At 37.1% G+C, this 19,316-nt stretch overlaps 1 protein-coding gene across 4 annotated transcripts in view; it reads right to left on the reverse strand.

Moving 5' to 3' along the window:
- Window positions 1–19,316, reverse strand: part of LOC133538083 (SLAM family member 9-like) — a 41,393-nt gene that overhangs the window by 7,359 nt on the left and 14,718 nt on the right. For 3 of the 4 annotated variants that reach the window (XM_061879370.1, XM_061879369.1, XM_061879371.1), the window contains exons 2-6: window positions 8,126–8,416; window positions 7,645–7,893; window positions 7,433–7,540; window positions 7,219–7,251; window positions 2,549–3,051 (exon numbers count right to left, since the gene is read on the reverse strand). In XM_061879370.1, coding sequence (XP_061735354.1) covers window positions 2,549–3,051; window positions 7,219–7,251; window positions 7,433–7,540; window positions 7,645–7,893; window positions 8,126–8,416 — 1,184 coding nt within the window. The remainder of the gene's footprint in view (window positions 1–2,548; window positions 3,052–7,218; window positions 7,252–7,432; window positions 7,541–7,644; window positions 7,894–8,125; window positions 8,417–19,316) is intronic. The other variant, XM_061879372.1, reaches the window with a different exon arrangement.

Consider the following 19,316-nt stretch of genomic DNA (forward strand, 5'->3'; position numbering starts at 1 on the left):
CGTAAAATACGACAACATGACCCTGGACTGGTGAACGACTTAAGCTGTACATCAAGCAATAATGGTAAAGAATTCCACTTTCAAAGCTTTAACAAATAGTTTCCTCAGTTCCCAAACGTTTATTGAGTTTTGTTAAAAGAAAATGTGATGCAACACAGTGGTGAACATGCCCTTTCCCAACTACTTTGGCACGTGTTGCAGCCATGAAATTCTAAGTTAATTATTATTTGCCCAAAAAAATAAAGTTTATGAGTTTGAACATCAAATATCTTGTCTTTGTAGTGCATTTAACTGTTGGGTTGAAAAGGATTTGCAAATCATTGTATTCCGTTTATATTTACATCTAACACAATTTCCCAACTCATATGGAAACGGGGTTTGTACACACAATACTCCCCAATGACAATGTGGAAAGTGTTTATTCTAATTTTGCAATTTTTTTTTTAAATGAAAAAAAATACAAAATCACATATACGTAAATATACAGACCCTTTCCTCAATACTATGTAGATGCACTTTTGGCAGCAATTACAGCCTCAAGTATTTTTGAATACGATGCCACAAACTTCAAACATGGCTGTGGAGAGGAGGAGCCGACGAGCCGACAGCGGGCTCGGACAAACGACGGTCCGGCCCAAGATGGAGGCCAGGAGGAGGAGCATGCAGCAGATCGGAGAGGCGGGGCACGGCTGGAGCCACACTACAGCCATCAGAGTCAGGTGCGTACACAACACACCTGTGCTCAATCCCTGCATCTTCTGCTGCAGCATAAAAAGGGAGAGGGAGGAATGATCTTGGCAGAAGTAGGAGAGGAACAACCCGACACGAACGACCACGAGAGCGACGAGAGAGACCAGACCAGAGATGACTCCCCGCAACAGACGCACCCATCGGGCACCGAAAGGTGTGCCGCGACCAGCAGGAAGAGCCAGCAAGCCAGAAATTGGCACGACAGACTGGCCAAACAACAGGTGTATTGAAATAATAAATCAGAGTCAAACCTGCTATGATGCGTCATGTATCAATCGTCACTGCAACCCGCACAAGGATGGCAGGAAGTCCGTCACAATGGCATACCTATCTTTGGGCAGTTTTGCCCATTCCTCTTTGTAGCACCTCTCAATTTCCATCAGGTTGGACTGGATGCCTCAGTTTTCATCCAGGTTGTCTCTACATTGCTGCATTTAGCTTTCCTTCTATTCTGACTAGTCATCACTTTTTTTTTCTTGAAGGAACTCTCCTGAAGGAATCAATAAAGTTCTATCCATCTATCTATCTATCTATCTATCTATCTATCTATCTATCTATCTATCTATCTATCTATCTATCTATCTATCTATCTATCTATCTATCTATCTATCTATCTATCTATCTATCTATCTATCTATCTATCTATCTATCTATCTATCTATCTATCTGTCTATCTATCTATCTATCTATCTATCTATCTATCTATCTATCTATCTATCTATCTATCTATCCATCTATCTATCTATCTATCTATCTATCTATCTATCTAAACACTCAATAAACATTTGGGAACTAAGGAAACTAATTGTTGAAGCTTTGAAAGTGGAATTTTTTCCCATTCTTGTTTTATGTAGAGCTTCAGTCGTTCAACAGCCCGGGGTCTCCGCTGTCGTATTTCACGCTTCATAACAGTCTGGATGGTTTGCTTCCCCTTTGGTCCGGATGACACGATGTCGAATATTTCCAAAAACTATTTGAAATGTGGACTCCTCAGACCACAGAACACTTTTCCACTTTGCATCAGTCCATCTCAGATGATCTCGGGCCCAGAGAAGCCGCTGGTGTTCCTGGATGTTGTTGATAAATGGCTTTCGCTTTGCAGAGACAAACTGTATTTAGTAACAGTGGTTTTCTGAAGTGTTCCTGAGCCCAGATGGTGATATCCTTTAGAGATTGATGTCCATTTTTGATACAGTGCCGCCTGAGGCATCGAAAGTCAACGTCAATCAATGTTGGTTTATGGCCATGCCGCTTACGTGGAGTGATTTCTCCAGATTCTCTGAACCTTTTGATGACATTATGGACCGTAGATGTTGAAATCCCTAAATTTCTTGCAATTGCACTTTGAGAAACGTTGTTCTTAAACTGTTTGACTATTTGCTCACGCAGTTGTGGACAAAGGGGTGTACCTCGCCCCATCCGTTCTTTTGAAAGACTGAGCATTTTTTGGGAAGCTGATTTTATACCTAATCATGGTATCCACCTGTTCCAAATTAGCCTGCACACCTGTGGGATGTTACAAATAAGTGTTTGATGAGCAGTCCTCAACTTTATCAGTATTTATTGCCACCTTTCCCAATTACTTTTTCACGTGTTGCTGGCATCAAATTCTAAAGTTAATGATTATTTGCAAAAAAAAAAAAGGTTTATCAGTTTGAACATCAAATATGTTGTCTTTGTAGCATATTCAACTGAATATGGGTCGAAAAGGATTTGCAAATCATTGTATTCCGTTTATATTTACATCTAACACAATTTCCCAATTCATACAGAAACGGGGTTTGTATTTTATACTTACCTGGATGATGCTGCAGAAGCAGAACTGTACGAGGTTCCTGTCCAAATCGTTTCCTGTGAAAAGTCCTGAGTCCCTGAGAGTTTCAAAACAGTACTTCCAATACGTCCATACGTCTAACCATGAGTGACTGGTAATGTTATATCCACAAATCACACTTTGTTCCCCAGCATAAGAGTCTGTATGATTCCTACGCAGGAATTTTTGCGTTTCGGTGATAACTTGCAAACTTGGTTTGGCCATCAGTTGCTGTGGACAACCTCCAATACGAGTCACTGTGTCCAGGAAGTGGTTCAGAAATACTCTAGGATGACTGTTGGTACTGTCTGCTTTCATCCACAATATGATTTCACTGAAAATGTCCTTGCAGGCAGTCAATGTAATACCATATTGCTTCAATTCATCATGTGAGTCCAAAAACCAGAAGTCGTTAGGATTTTTGATGTTGAATATATCCATTATTTCCTTTCTATTTAGTGAAGATATGTCACATTCATAGAGAAGTACTGTGAAGACAAATTGCATCAGTTAGTGTATTCATGCATGATCTGTAAAACATTTATCTATGTAAATGTCTAATATCCAAACAAAGAAGTTTGGATATTTCAATAATATTAACCGCACAAGGGAGATTTTTTCATAGTCATTGTTTTTTTTTAACATTAACAATACATAATTACATTATATTAAATCGATTGGGATGATTTAATCAGTTTATGAAAAACTTTGAGAGGAGATGGACTGTAGCCTGATAACAAAAAAAATACATGTTATTTTATTTAGTTTTGGTGTGAATACAAATATTCGATTCAATCACTTCATTTAGGATTTTGATAACTAGAGGGTGAAATAGTTATCTGATCCCCTTAAAAAGATATAAGCACTCCAGATTGTACCAACCCAGTTTTCATATGAGTTGTGAAGTTGTGTTAGATGTAAATATAAACGGAATACAATGATTTGCAAATCCTTTTCAACCCATATTCAGTTGAATATGCTACAAAGACAACATATTTGATGTTCAAAGTGATAAACTTGTTTTTTTTTTGCAAATAATCATTAATTTTAGAATTTGATGCTAGCAACACGTGACAAAGAAGTTTGGAAAGGTGGCAATAAATACTGATAAAGTTGGGGAATGCTCATCAAACAATTATTTGGAACATCCCACAGGTCTCTATGCTAATTGGGAACAGCTGGGTGCCATGATTGGGTATAAAAACAGCTTCCCAAAAAATGCTCAGTCTTTCATAAGAAAGGATGGGGCAAGGTACACCCCTTTGTCCACAACTGCGTGAGCAAATAGTCAAACAGTTTAAGAACAACGTTTCTCAAAGTGCAATTGCAAGAAATTTAAGGATTTCAACATATCCGGTCCATAATATCATCAAAAGGTTCAGAGAATGTGGAGAAATCACTCCACGTAAGCGGCATCGCCGGAAACCAACATTGAATGACCGTGACCTTCGATCCCTCAGACTGCACTGTATCAAAAACCGACATCAATCCCTAAAGGATATCACCACATGGGCTCAGGAACACTTGAGAAAACCACTGTCACTAAATACAGTTTGTGGTTACATCTGTAAGTGCAAGTTAATGCTCTGCTATGCAAAGCGAAAGCCATTTATCAACAACATCCAGAAACACCGCCGGCTTCTCTGGGCCCGAGATCATCTAAGATGGACTGATGCAAAGTGGAAAAGTGGTCTGTCGTCTGACGAGTCCAAATTTCAAATTGTTTTTGGAAATATTCGACACCGTGGGGAAGCGAACCATCCAGACTGTTATCGACGCAAAGTTCAAAAGCCAGCATCTGTGATGGTATGGGGGTGCATTAGTGCCCAAGGCATGGGTAACTTACACATCTGTAAAGGCACCATTAATGCTGAAATGTACATACAGGTTTTGGAACAACATATGCTGCCATCTAAGTGCCGTCTTTTTCATGGACGTCCCTGCTTATTTCAGCAAGACAATGCCAAGCCACATCCAGCACGTGTTACAACTGCGTGGCTTCATAAAAAAAGAGTGCGGCTACTTTCCTGGCCCGCCTGCAGTCCAGCCCTGTCTCCCATCGAAAATGTGTGGCGCCTTATGAAGCGTAAAATACGTCAGCGGAAACCCCGGGCTGTTGAACGACTGAAGCTCTACATAAAACAAGAATGGGAAAGAATTCCACTTTCAAAGCTTCAACAATTAGTTTCCTCAGTTCCCAAACGTTTATTGAGTGTTGTTAAAAGAAAAGGTGATGTAACACAGTGGTGAACATGCCCTTTCCCAATTACTTTGGCACATGTTGCAGCCATGAAATTTCAAGTTAATTATTATTTGCAATAAAAAAATAAGTTTAGGAGTTTGAACATCAAATATGTTGTCTTTGTAGTGCATTCAATTGAATATGGGTTCAAAAGGATTTGAAAATCATTGTATTCCGTTTATATTTACATCCAACACAATTTCCCAACTCATTTGATTGTTCTATATCAGGGGTCACCAACGCGGTGCTCGCGGACACCAGGTAGCCCGAAAGGACCAGATGAGTAGCCCGCTGGCCTGTTGTAAAATTAGCTCAAATAGCAGCACTTACCAGTGAGCTGCCTCTATTTTTTAAATTGTATTTTATTTACTAGCAAGCTGGTCTCGCTTTGCTCGACATTTATGATTCTAAGAGAGACAAAACTCAACAAATAGAATTTGAAAAATCCAAGAATATATTTTAAAGACTTGGTCTTCACTTGTTTAAATAAATTCATTTTTTTTTTTTTTTACTTTGCTTCTTATAACTTTCAGAAAGACAATTTTATAGAAAAAATACAACCTTAAAAATTATTTTAGGATTTTGAAACACATTTACCTTTTAAATTCCTTCCTCTTCTTTCCTGACAATTTAAATCAATGTTCAAGTATTTTTTTTTATTGTAAAGAATAATAAATACATTTTAATTTAATTCTTCATTTTAACTTCTGTTTTTTCGACGAAGAATATTTGTGAAATATTTCTTCAAACTTATTATGATTAAAATTCCCCAAAAATATTCTGTCAAATCTAGAATATCTTTAGAATCAAATTTAAATCTTATTTCAAAGTCTCCTGAATTTCTTTTAAAATTTTTGTTCTGCAGAAATAATGATTTGTCTTTGTTAGAAATATAGCTTGGTCCAATTTGTTATATATTCTAACAAAGAGCAGATTGGATTTTAACCTATTTAAAACATGTCATCAAAATTCTAAAATGAATCTTAATCAGGAAAAAATACTAATGATGTTCCATAAATTCTTTTTTTAATTTTTTCAAAAAGATTCAGATTAGCTAGTTTTTCTCTTCATTTTTTTCTGTTGAATTTTGAATTTTAAAGAGTCGAAATTGAAGATAAACGATGTTTAAAATTTGAATTCTCATTTTTTTCGAGTTTTCTCCTCTTTTAAATCTTTAAATTAAATGTTTTTTTCATCATTTATTCTCTACAAAAAACCTTCCGTAAAAGGAAAAAAAATGTACGACGGAATGACAGAGAGAAATACCCATTTTTTATTTATATATATATATATAAATATATATATATATATATATATATATATATATATATATCCATCCATCCATCCATTTCCTACCGCTTATTCCCTTTCGGGGTCGCGGGGGGCGCTGGCGCCTATTTCAGCTACAATCGGGTGGAAGGCGGGGACACCCTGGACAAGTCGCCACCTCATCGCAGGGCCAACACAGATAGACAGACAACATTCACACTCACATTCACACACTAGGGACCATTTAGTGTTGCCAATCAACCTATCCCCAGGTGCATGTCTTTGGAAGTGGGAGGAAGCCGGAGTACCCGGAGGGAACCCACGCATTCACGGGGAGAACATGCAAACTCCACACAGAAAGATCCTCAGCCTGGATTTGAACCCAGGACTGCCGGACCTTCGTATTGTGAGGCAGACGCACTAACCCCTCTGCCACCTTGAAGCCTATATATATATATGTATTTTTATATATATATATATATATATATATATATATATATATATATATACATATATATATATATATATATATATATATATATATATATATATATATATATATATATATATATATACATATATATATATATATATATATATTTTTTTTTTTTTTTTTTTTTATTTATTAAAGGTAAATTGAGCATATTGGCTATTTCTGGCAATTTATTTAAGTGTGTATCAAACTGGTAGCCCTTCGCATTAATCCGTACCGAAGAAGTAGCTCTTGGTTTCAAAAAGGTTGGTGACCCCTGTTCTATATAAAGACCCTAACAGAGAGATGGGACATCAACAAACAATCCAGGAGAAGAACATTACAAGCACAGGAGGATTTTACCAAAATAAACTTACCATGAAAATATTATTGTTTTCACAGCATATTTGCAAGAGTGTACATTTATAAAATCAGCAGGGGATCAAATACTTATGTTCTTACTGTATGATGTATTTCAGATTTTCAAAGACAATAGTTAACATGCTGTATTACTTACAAGTTAACTCAGTATGAAAACTACTAACATGGCAGCAAACCATTAAAAGAATAATAAATAAAATGTATTTTAATGGAAATATTTCATACAATTAATTGTTAACAATCACCAAGACACTTTATGCAGATCTACAACCATTGTTGGACGGATCTTACCTTCTTTTCTGCGTTTATCTCTTTTACAACGTTCTGCAAGTGCAAAGAGAGATATTTGTATTGTGTACAATTTTCAAAAAAATGTTTTTCACAGAAACAAGGCAGAGAAAAGTTCATAAATTAGCTTCGAATGCACAAAGAGATCAGTAGATCATCATCACTTTAGTCGTCCTCAAGGGGACAAGATTGTTAAATTTCAAACACTCTCATCTACCTTGACGTTTTTTGTACAGTTTCAATCCCAAAAAGAGGACGACCCCAATTGTCACAACGGCAATGATCGAAAGGATGATGACAACCATTTCAGCAACAGTTATACCACCTGAAAAGGAACACAAAAGTCGTAGTAACATTTATGTGTACATTCATATTAAAATATAATTCCAATTTGAATACCTCAATTGTGTTATTATTGATTATATTTACCAGATAAGCAGTCCTTGACAGTGAATGCAGCAATCTCATTGGTCAGGGGGTTGCTGACATCACAAATATAAACTTGATGATTAAGAAACTTATTGAGAGTTATTGTTAAATTTGCTCCAGTTTGCTCATTTCCGCCTGATATCCACTTGAACTTTAATAAACCAGAATGTTTGGACTCTGTTGAGCACACGAGCGTCGCCTGGTAACTGTCAATCATCTCACACCTAATGTTGGGTTTGGATACTTTGTCTGCAGACACAAAGAAGAAGGACCAGAAACATGGATGTGTAGAAATGCTTAAAAAAATTCTACAAAATATGCTGCTTTGTTTGATTTGAAGGGTAATATGATTTAATAACATTGTTAGAATAACTTCATACTCAGGAAGACACGGCATTATCTTGTTTTTATTATTCAGTATTACGTATTGGCTTGTGTAAAGCACAATATCTCTGTTTCATGAATGAAAAGATAAGCTCACCTATAACCTCAATTTTAAAGATCATATGTTGTAGCCTCTTGTTTTCTTGAACCTCCAGGTCATAGTATCCACTGTCTTCATATGTGGCGTTTTTGATGGTGAGTACTGCAGAGTCCTTGTTGAGACTTATTCTGTTCTTGTATGCAGGGGACACAGTCTCTATCGTGCCATCAAAAAATACAACCATGTTGACATGATGTGTCCAGTATATTTCAAGAGGGCGTCTAAAAACTGCTGGATCCAAGGCTAACTCCTGACCCTTCAGTACATATTTCACATCCTGTGCAGAACCTGGGGAAGATGCAAAAATAAATAGATACACATTTTTACGCATTTAAACACACACATTTCATCTCCATTTTAACAATATTTACAATATTTACAATATGTTCTTTATTTAATCAAGGTAAAATAAAGAAAACAATATTTTGAAAATGGTTTGTGAAATGTGTACAGTCAGGGGGGAAGAGGACAACCCAACATTCTTACTACTGTAGAATTTGCCTTCATTTGTCCACTGTAGGGTTGTACGGTATACCGGTGTTAGTATAGTACGGCGATACAAATGAATCATATTCGGTACTATACCGCCTCTGAAAAGTACCGGTCCGCCACCCACCTGCACCCCCGTCGTCGTCACGTCATTGCTGGTTTACGAGCAGACGAGCATGTTCGGTATTGCACAACACACACGGAGTATTTACAAACAGACAATGTGTGTAGACAAAATAAGGAAGAATGGACGCATTTTGGCTTGAAAACTAAAGATAAAGGTGAAGTTATAAAACTCAAACGCCCTCAGGAAGAGGTGCTTTAGGACATGGCTAGCTAGCTAACGGCTAACATCCAGCCCCAGTCTGCAGTATTTTAATTACTTCTAAATCACTAATCCTCGCCTCCATGGTGACAAAGACAGTTTCTTACAAGTATCATCCCTGCAGTACGAGGAATAGCTAAACATGCTTCACTACACACCGTAGCTCACTGGCATCAAAATGTAAACAAACGCCATAGGTGGATCTACACCTAACATCCACTGTAATGATACCAAGTACAGTAGCCTATCTAGTCAATACCACTATGATTATTTTTTGGCATCACAAAATCTTTTTTCGTATTTTTAAAATTTATATTATGTTTATAAACTCGGGAAATATTTCCCTGGAAACATGAGGACTTTGACTATGGCCAATGTATGATCCTGTAACTACTTGGTATCGGATTGATACCGAAATGTGTGGTATCATCCAAAACTAATATAAAGTATCAAACAACAGAAGAATAAGTGATTATTAAATTTTAACAGAAAAGTAGATAGAACATGTTAAAAGCGAAAGTAAGCAGATATTAACAGTAAATGAAAAAGTAGATTAAAATTAAATTGTATACCACTTTTCCTTAAGAATTTTGACAAAATAATAGAATGGTAAATGACACAATATGTTACTGCGTATGTCAGCCGACTAAATTAGGAGCCTTTCTTTGCTTCCTTACTACTAAAAGACACGTTGTCTTGTATGTTTACTATTTTATTTAAGGACAAACTTGCAATAAGAAGCATATATTTAATGTACTCTTAGATTTTTTTGTTAAAATGAAGCCATTAATTACATTTTGTGTGGTACCTTTTATTTAGAAATGTATCAAAAAGTATCGTAATAATTTTGGTAGCAGTAACTGTACCAAAATATTGGTATTGGAACAACACTAGTCCACTGCAAATACAGTATTTTTTATATTCCATTCTATAAAAATGTCATTATAGGACTACTGTATCACTCATTACGTTTCCATGCATTATATTAGTCTGATTTCTCAAATATTTTTTTTTGAGGTAGCGACTTGTCCAGGGTGTACCATGCCTTCCGCCCGAAACGTAGCTGAGATAGGCTCCAGCGAACCCCCGCGACCCCGAAAGGGACAAGCGGTAGGAAAAATGGATGGATGGATGGATTTTCACACCTATATGTGAAGTCCAAGTGTCCATGCACTCTCTCTAATGTGATTTTTGGTCATACGCCATGTGCCCTCCCATACACTAGGCGGCGCTCATTTCATTTTAGCGCGGATAACTCAATCACTTTTCCAGTTGACCCATGACGTCATACTAGGATTTGCGGATCCTTACAATTTGTTTTAAGTGGGGATCCAAGATGGCGCCGTGAACGGTCCTACATGCGGGAGCAGCATCTAAAAAAAGGAATATAACCTTGCAAAAACTGGTCGTGCATAATTATAAAAAGCCTAAATAGTTTATTTATAGTATTTGGATCGTTTTATGATACTTTTGGCTGGACTTTGACGACTGCTTCTTCGAACTTTGGCGATGTCTTCTGGCTCGAAAAGGAAAGATAAAGCGAAGAAAATGGCGGATAACGATACAACCGGACACTCAAACTTGCTATTCAAGAACTACCATGACTATTTCATCGGTGAAGACAACATGAAAGTGCATCTCATTAGTGAAGAAAATCTCCCTTCCCTACCAGTAACACCGGAGAAGCCTCCCACCAAGAAAGGTAAAGATGAAATGAACAACAGTGACATTGTTGCTATGCTATCCGCGCTAATTAATGCTCGCTCGGATGAGCTGAGCGCCCGCTCGGAGGCCCGCTCGGAAGAGTTGAAAAAGTTGATCCAGGCCAATGCTATTCAAATTGCTAGCGGAAATGCCAAAGTGGAACAAATTTGCAAACAAGTAAGCGAGATTATGGGGAGAGTGTGTGGGCTGGAACGGGCTGTGGAGGGGGACAAGAAGCTAATCAATACACTTCAAGAACGCATCACCGAGATGGAGAGATATTCAAGACGATGGAACCTGAAACTGCACGGTGTGGCCGAGCGTGTGGAGGACAGAGTTTTACGTGAAGAGGTGATCCGAGTTTGCCAGGCTCTGCTGCCGTCCGATGCTGAACGGTTCCCTAATGTTATCGACACCATGCACCGCGTTGGAATGAAGAAACCGAAAGGTAACAGGTGTGTTTTGCTGCAGTTTTCCTCCCGGGTGCACAGAGCTGCAATTTGGGCCGCTGCAAAGAATTCCTCCTACCTACGAGACAACGGATTACGCTTTGCCGAGGATCTCTGCAAAGTCGACAGAGATGCAAGAATGAAGTTATGGCCACTGGTAGATGAAGCTCGCAAGGCAGGGAAAATCGCCTATTTTGTAGGCGGTCGTGCTTTTATTGAGAAAAAAGAAATCCTTCCTCCAATCTGAAGATACACCTTTCAGGCCTTAACTTTCTCTTGACTGTACTTTGGTAAAAGAAAAGGATGGATAGATGAGGAGTCACAACTCACGCACCAGCCAGTTTTTTTTGCACTTTCTGAACTTTCATATGATGTTGTTCCCGCAGCGTTTAGTTGCTTTGTTTCTAATTCAAAGCATTTTCTAATTCCAATCGTTTTTTTTATTTAAATCTGTCTTTATCTATAGTTTCTCTCAACGCCAGGGGGTTAAGGCAGAACTTGAAACGCAAAGCTTTATTTTTATTTCTTAAACAATGTAGAACAGATTTATGTTTTTTACAGGAGACACACAGTATGAATGATGATGTAAAGTTTTGGAGATCTCAATGGGGTAATGAGATATATTGCTCTCATGCATCACAGCGTTCTGGAGGAGTTGGCACATTCAAAAACAAAATTACAGGAGTCTTATTGCATCATAGTGATTATGATAAAAATGGCCATTATATTTGTCAGGTTTTTGAGATTCAGAAAACAAACTTTATAGTTGCTAACATTTATGGATATAACTCTGTGCCTGACAATACTATTTTATTCAATGAAGTGCAAAATAAGATTTTACACTGGCTTGCCAAATTTCCAAATGCTTATATACTTGTCGGAGGTGAATTCAATACTGTCATTGACAATTCACTTGATAGATGGCCACCAGGCTCTCAAAGTAGTGTCAGCTCAAATCTGAAGTTATTAATGCAAAGGTTTGATTTAATTGATGCCTGGAGATATAAAAATCAGAATAAGACATCCTTTACCTGGTCCAATAAATCAGGTTCAAAAAAGTCTAGAATAGACATGTGGTTAATTTCTAAATCACTTCAAAACTGTGTTACTGTTCAAATTCTCTCCACTCCTTTGACTGATCATAGGGCTATTCAGATTCACATCTCTTTACATCCCTCTCACAATCCTTCAAAAAGCTCATACTAGAAACTCAACAGTTCAGTTTTATGTCATGAAGCAGTTAAAATTAGGATTAAAGATCTAATAAAAAATGTTCTTAATAAAGCCAAAACCCAAAATAATTATAGTACTAATTGGGAACTCCTTAAATATGAGGTAGGTAAATTTATTAGAAAATATTGCAGCAATCTAGCTAAGAATAAGCGTTCTGAGGAGGAAAATGTGATTTCCATCATTACTGCATTATCCTCTATATGTCCAGATAATATGTCAGCAGAAGAAAAAGAAAGTCTCTTAGAAAACCAAAATAAATTAGACAAAATGTATCAATCAAAAGCAGAAGGAGCTTTTGTAAGATCTAAAAAACAATGGCTGGAGGAAGGTGAAGGTGCGTATTTCTTTCGTTTAGAAAAATCGCAGGCTCAAAATAACACCATTGATCAATTGAAAATAAATGATGTGGTTTGCAATGACGCAAAACAGATTGCAAATTTTTGTTCTCAATCTTACAAAACATTATACAATAGTCAATACTCTGAAAGTGATGCTGTTAAGTTTATGGATACCTTAACTGAAACTAAATCAATCAGCACAGCTGACCAACTATTCTGTGACTGTCCAATCTGTCTCAAGGAAGTAGTGGAATCAATTAATAGTTTAAAAAATAACAAATCTCCTGGAGTGGATGGTATTACATCTGAATTCTATAAAATATTTTCAGAAGAGCTAGCTCCTTTCTTACTAGAAGTATTTTGTGAAAGTATTGATACAGGTGCCCTTCCTCCAACTTTAACACAGGGCCTTATTACCCTTATACCCAAGCCAAACAAAGATTTACTAATCATTGATAATTGGCGTCCAATTAGCCTTCTAAACAATGACTATAAAATTGTACCTATTATTTTTGCTAAACGTTTAAAATTGGTTCTGGATGACATAATTGATGAGACACAGTCAGGTTTTATGAGAGGAAGACACATATCTAATAATATCAGGCTTGTACTTGACATTCTGGATTACCCAGAGGTCATTAATGATGAAGGCTTCCTTCTTTTCCTGGACTTTTACAAAGCTTTTGACTCGATCGAACATGAATTCATATTCAGGACACTTGAGAAATTTGGCTTTGGCAATTTTTTCCGCAAAAGAATTAAGACTTTGTACTGCAATGGTAATAGTTCTATAAAGCTCAAATCTGGTACATCTCCAAGATTCGAGTTAAAACGTGGGATACGGCAAGGTTGTCCTATTTCTCCATATTTATTTCTGTTAGCCACCCAACTGTTAAAGGGGATTTCTGTATTAGACAGAGAAATAATTATCAGCCAGCTGGCTGACGACACAACACTCTTTTAGAAAGACTCTTCTCAAATTCCCCTAGCCTTGGATGTGATTCATGTTTTTTCCTTGGCTTCTGGTCTCCGTCTAAATGTGAATAAATGTGAACTAATGGCTGTGAAGAGATGTGAAATTATGTCTGTATCTCAAATTCCAGTTAAGGATAGTATTAATTACCTAGGAATACATAACACTAAAAATCTAAACTCTAGATCGGCATTGAACTTCAATCCAATTGTAGAAAAAACTAAGAAAAGATTTAACCAATGGCTACAGAGAGATTTATCCTTAAAAGGCAGAACCTTACTTTCCAAAGCAGAAGGTATCTCCAGGCTTACGTATGCAGCTATTTCTTTAGATGTTAACCAAAAAATATGTAAAACTATTGACAAAATACTGATTGACTTTATTTGGAAAAACAAAATTAATTATATTAAGAAATCTGTTATAATGAACAATTACAATCAGGGTGGTTTAAACTTTCTTGACTTCACTACACTAAACAACACCTTTAAAATTAATTGGATAAGACACTACTTGAAAGACCCTACCTCAATTTGGAACTTTATTTCTCATCATGTATTCTCTAACCTTGGAGGCCTAAAATTTTTGCTATTGTGTAACTATAACATTGACAGGATTCCTGTTGCGCTCTCAAACTTCCACAAACAAGCCCTTCTAGCATGGTCTCTTGTATACAAGCACAATTTTTCACCTACCAAATATTTCATCTGGAACAATAAAGACATATGTTAAAAAAGGAAATCTCTTTTCCTCAACAATTGGTTTAACAATAACATTATTTTAGTGAGTCAGCTTTTCAATAAGGAAGGTCAACTTTTTAATTACCAAGAATTTCTCAACCAATTTAAGTTACCTGTGACTCCCAAACAATTTGCTATTGTATTTGATGCCATCCCAACAGGTGTCATTATGTTGTACAGGGCTTACACACCTCCTCTTTCTGCTGTAAACATTCTGAATGATCCACTTGACACTCCCGTGAGGAAACTTTGCTTTGATCAAAAAAATAACAGAAAAATCCGCAGCTTATTCCAAAATGATTGTGTGTCTGTCTCCTATGTAATTTCCATATGGAATAATGTTGTAAATGACATCTGTTGGACCAAAACGTGGTCCCTTCCTAACAGGTATTTACTTACCAACAAAGTCAAAGAGATATCATTTAAAATCATCCATCGTTATTACCCTGTAAAGACTGTGATGGTTAGATACAAAAAGGACATTGATGTTACCTGCACCTTTTGTAACATGCACCCAGAGACTGTTAACCACTTGTTTTGGACTTGTGAAAACACTCGATCACTATGGCAGGGCATCTGTCGCTTCATCCTGGACAATATTTATGACAAATTTGTGCTTTACTTTAAAGATGTGATTTTTGGTTTTACACTGTATGAACAAAAATTTGAAAAGGAATTCTACCTTTGCAACCTCATCATTTTATTGGCTAAGTTTTATATTCATAAATGTAAGTTTCTTAATACCCGTCCTATCTTTTGTGCCTTTAAAAGAGATCTGGAACTTTACATTAAAACGCTCTCTACCTCTAACAACAAAAAAGCTGTGAAAACGATGATGCTGTGTTCCAAATTTAAGTTGTTTGACGAATCTGAATAAGCCTACGGCTTTGCATTTTGTTTATTATTTATATATATATGTTTGTATTCTTTTTTTTTATTATTTTGAACTTACAACCCCCTGGCGCTGTTTTGTACTGTTTTCATAATGTTTTATAATGTTGTACATTGTTGTTTGTCTTACTGTTTGTAATTGTTGAAATTTATAAATAAACCTTTAAAAAAAAAAAAAAAAAAATTGTTTTAAGTCATGTAATGTTGGCACGTAATACAAGTATTATGTCTCTATGGTGATGTTAAATAGCAGACAGCATCAAAAAATGATCCTCTATTGCGCTACGGACATGACGCTACTCCCAAGACTGTCTCTGGTCGGGTGCAAAGAAAGACGGCGGAAGAGTTTTTTCGAAGGAACTTTCTGACAAAAATCATGGGAACAAAACTTTTGAATATCTTAAAGTTCATTCAGAAGGATTGATGAAAGGAGTTTTAATTCCGAAGAAAAAGACCGTTCGTGCCCCGACTGATATCCAGAGAAAGGTTGTTATTGTTCTGGACTATCTTGCCCGTGGTGCAGTAAGTTAATGAGTTAGCTTGCAGAAATGCAGCGTGAAGAGGTTTGTGTACGCTTTATCATCCACCTTTAATTTACCCACTTTGTTATCTTTCATCTCATTCGTATTTTGTTCGGGGGTCTGAATTAAACCGGCATTTTACATTTCCTTCGCAACCTTCTTAAATACATCTCAGTTTCTTTTTTTCTACCATCAATGTACTTCATAATGTTCTGTTCTATTAATTTGTAAAACAACTAAACGGTAATTACATTTGCAGCTGTGTTTTTATTGATTGGTATCTGCTTCTGGGTTGTATTCCACGCGTTGAGACTGGCACATGCGTGTTATGAAGGTGGTCGAGAGATCTGGTTTTTAATCGCGTAATCCAGGTGAGTTAGTACGACTTTTCAAAACCGAACACGATCGGATTAAGGTGTTTCCATGAGTTTTAGGAGATTTATTTAGAGCCGAACTATTTAAAGAAATCGGACTAATTTAATGCGAGTACTGACTGTTGCTGACATGACTGCTGTTGTGTTGCTCTTGTTCTGTCTTTCCTCCCCTTGTCCCTAAACCCCTTTGTCCTATTTTTATCTCCATTAAACTTTGAGTTTTTCCTTGCCTCCGTCGTCAAGTGCTTGCTCATGTTGGCTTTCAGTTGGTTCTCTTTAATGTATAGGAATGTGGTTGTAGACCTGCTTCATGTGTATATGGCCTGGAGATCACTTCTCTTGTGAATCAAAACTATACAAACTAAATTGACTTGAGTTATCTGGAGACTCTTATTTTTAAATATTTCATTCCATTTCTTCCAGTGTTTTAGAGAGTAACTCTTTTTTTATCTTTTCCACTTTCAATCGTTGTACAAGACATTGACGATATGAATCTCAGAACGCATTAAGAGTATATCTGATGTATTCATGGCTTTTGGGAAAGTGTGTTATGTTTTATTGATGTTCTAATGTTATTATAGCTGAAATTATAGCTGTGCTATTTGATTAACAGCAAATCCCAAATGGGGTGATGACAGGATGGTCAGCGCCTGAGAGCTGCGGCCTACTACCATGACCCCGCACTCTAGAGATGCGCGGTTTGCGGTCTCATCCGCGGAGTCCGCGGATAAACCGCGGGTCGGGCGGTTGACATGACGAAAAAATAGATTTTAATTAGATTCGGGCGGGTGGCGGTTGGACCATCCGGAAATATTTGATATACATGGTTCTGGGATCGGTATCCTTTGCCATTCAAAGAGCCATTTAAGACCCGTGTCATAAAGCGAAGAAGACAATAGGAGACGCTATTATTCTCTTGAATGACTGCCGGCAGTCACCCAGATAATAAGTATTAGGGCGTGCTATGAAGCCATTGGCTTTGTCGCCTTCTACAACATGTACAGTCTGCTTGTCAGTCCAGCATCATGTTGTGTGTGGCTTCCGTGGCAACACGCACACAACTGCAAGGCATACTGGGTGACACAGAATACACTAATGGTTGTGATGTAAACCATTTTAACACTCTTAGTAATATGCCCCACGCTGTGAAGCCACACCAATTAAGAACGACAAACACATTTCGGGAGAACATCTTCACAGTAACACAACATAAATGCAACACAACAAATACCCAGAATCCTTTGTATTCATGACACACCTTCCTGACTATTTTATATCCCCCCCCCCGTGCGTCGGTAAGGTGGGCGGGTTTGGGGGGCGCGGGGGTGTAAAATATACTCAGGGAGTGACACGGATACAAATGATTCTGGGTATTTGTTGTGTTGCGTTTATGTTGTGTTACTGTGAGGATGTTCTCCCGAAATGTGTTTGTCAATCTTGTTTGGTGTGGCTTCATAGCATGGCGCATATTAGTAAGTGTTAAAGTTGTTTATATCACAACCATCAGTGTACTCTGTATCACCCAGTATGCCTTTCAATCTTGTACGTGTAATTGCGGAAGCTGCACACAACATGTTGCCGGACCAACAATCGGTTCGTACATGTTGTTGAAGGTGTCTAAGGCAATGGCTTCACAGCACGCCCATATTCTTGTCATCAGGATGAAAGCTATTGGATAGTCGCGAGAACGTTAGCGGCTTCAATTGTCTTCATTACTCTGTGAAACAGGTTTAAATAGTTCTGTGAGTGGTGAAGGTGGCTGACCTCTGATGTATTTCAGCGGGCGGGTACGGTCCTGATAAAATGTTGGTTCGGGTGAACGGCGGGTGGGTGACGACTTTGGTGATGCGGTTGCGGATGATATAATTGCCTATCCGCGCATCTCTACCGCACTCCCTTCCCTCTGTTGCTAGATATCTGGAGATGTACGTTGTAATATGTATATTTGCTTTGCTATGGAGGTTTTTTTCCCACTCCAGACTGGGCCCCCTTAGGAGCCCAGTCTAGATGGTATTTTTTTACTCATCCTTCCCAAGCATTTTACCTTTTTCCCCATCTTTTACGGGGCGCCTTGTGGCCACCCATCAGCATTCCTGTTCTGTAACCCTGTATACTTTTAGTTTGTCTAATCTTGAACAGGTTTGTACTGAAAACAAAGTTTCGTTGTACTTGTGCAATGACAGTAAAGACCTATCTAAACCAACGAGCTATTATGGCTGACCTGCACATGTATATTTGCGACAACAGTTGAATTGAAGCTTGTTGTGCGTGTTTGTTTGCTGCCATCGTTTGTATTGTTGTGCATATAAGAAACAGACTTTGACTTGATTTAAATAGATATTTAAATAATAGCACAATCTTGGACTTGTTTATTACAGATACAAACCCGAAGTTACTCAATATACACTACAATGTACGTTTCACAGCAGTAAAGTGGATACTAGCCGTTTGAGTTTGGGTTTGAGTTTGAGTTTATTTGGAACATGCAAACATACAACATGATACATCACAATTTCCAGTTTTTCTTTTCAACATGTTCGAAAAGGAGTAGGAAGAAGCAGAGCTTATTAAATCCTACCCCTTTTCTTTTACATAACAGTTGCTAAAACTTTTGTTCACTTACTGTTCTCAATGTATTCACAATATACTCCATAAGTATCACAATAAAAATAAATAAATAAATAATTGGTGAAGTAAGTTGTATTCCATACGATGAGATAAGTAAGATTATTGTGAGAATGAAAGAATAGATGGATGGATACATTCAGAATGTTTATCATGATTCTTCTTCTTTGTACTTTGTAAACACTTTAAGTTTGAAGAGTTTCTTGAAGTGGATCATATTAGTACATTATTTGATTGCTTTGCTTAATCCATTCCATAATTTGATTCCACATACTGATACACTGAAGGTCTTAAATGTTGTACGTGCGTACAAATGTTTTAGATTACATTTTTCTATAAGATTATATTTCTCCTCTTTTGTTGAGAAGAATTGTTGTATATTCTTTGGAAGCAGGTTATACTTTGCTTTGTGTTTAATTTTTGCTGTTTGAAAATTCACTATGTCATGGAATTTCAGTATCTTTGAATCAATAAATAAAGGGTTTATATGTTCTCTATATCCAACATTATGTATTACTCTAACTGATCT

The sequence above is a fragment of the Nerophis ophidion genome, linkage group LG19 (assembly GCF_033978795.1).
Source record: "Nerophis ophidion isolate RoL-2023_Sa linkage group LG19, RoL_Noph_v1.0, whole genome shotgun sequence".
In the NCBI taxonomy this organism is placed as follows: domain Eukaryota; kingdom Metazoa; phylum Chordata; class Actinopteri; order Syngnathiformes; family Syngnathidae; genus Nerophis; species Nerophis ophidion.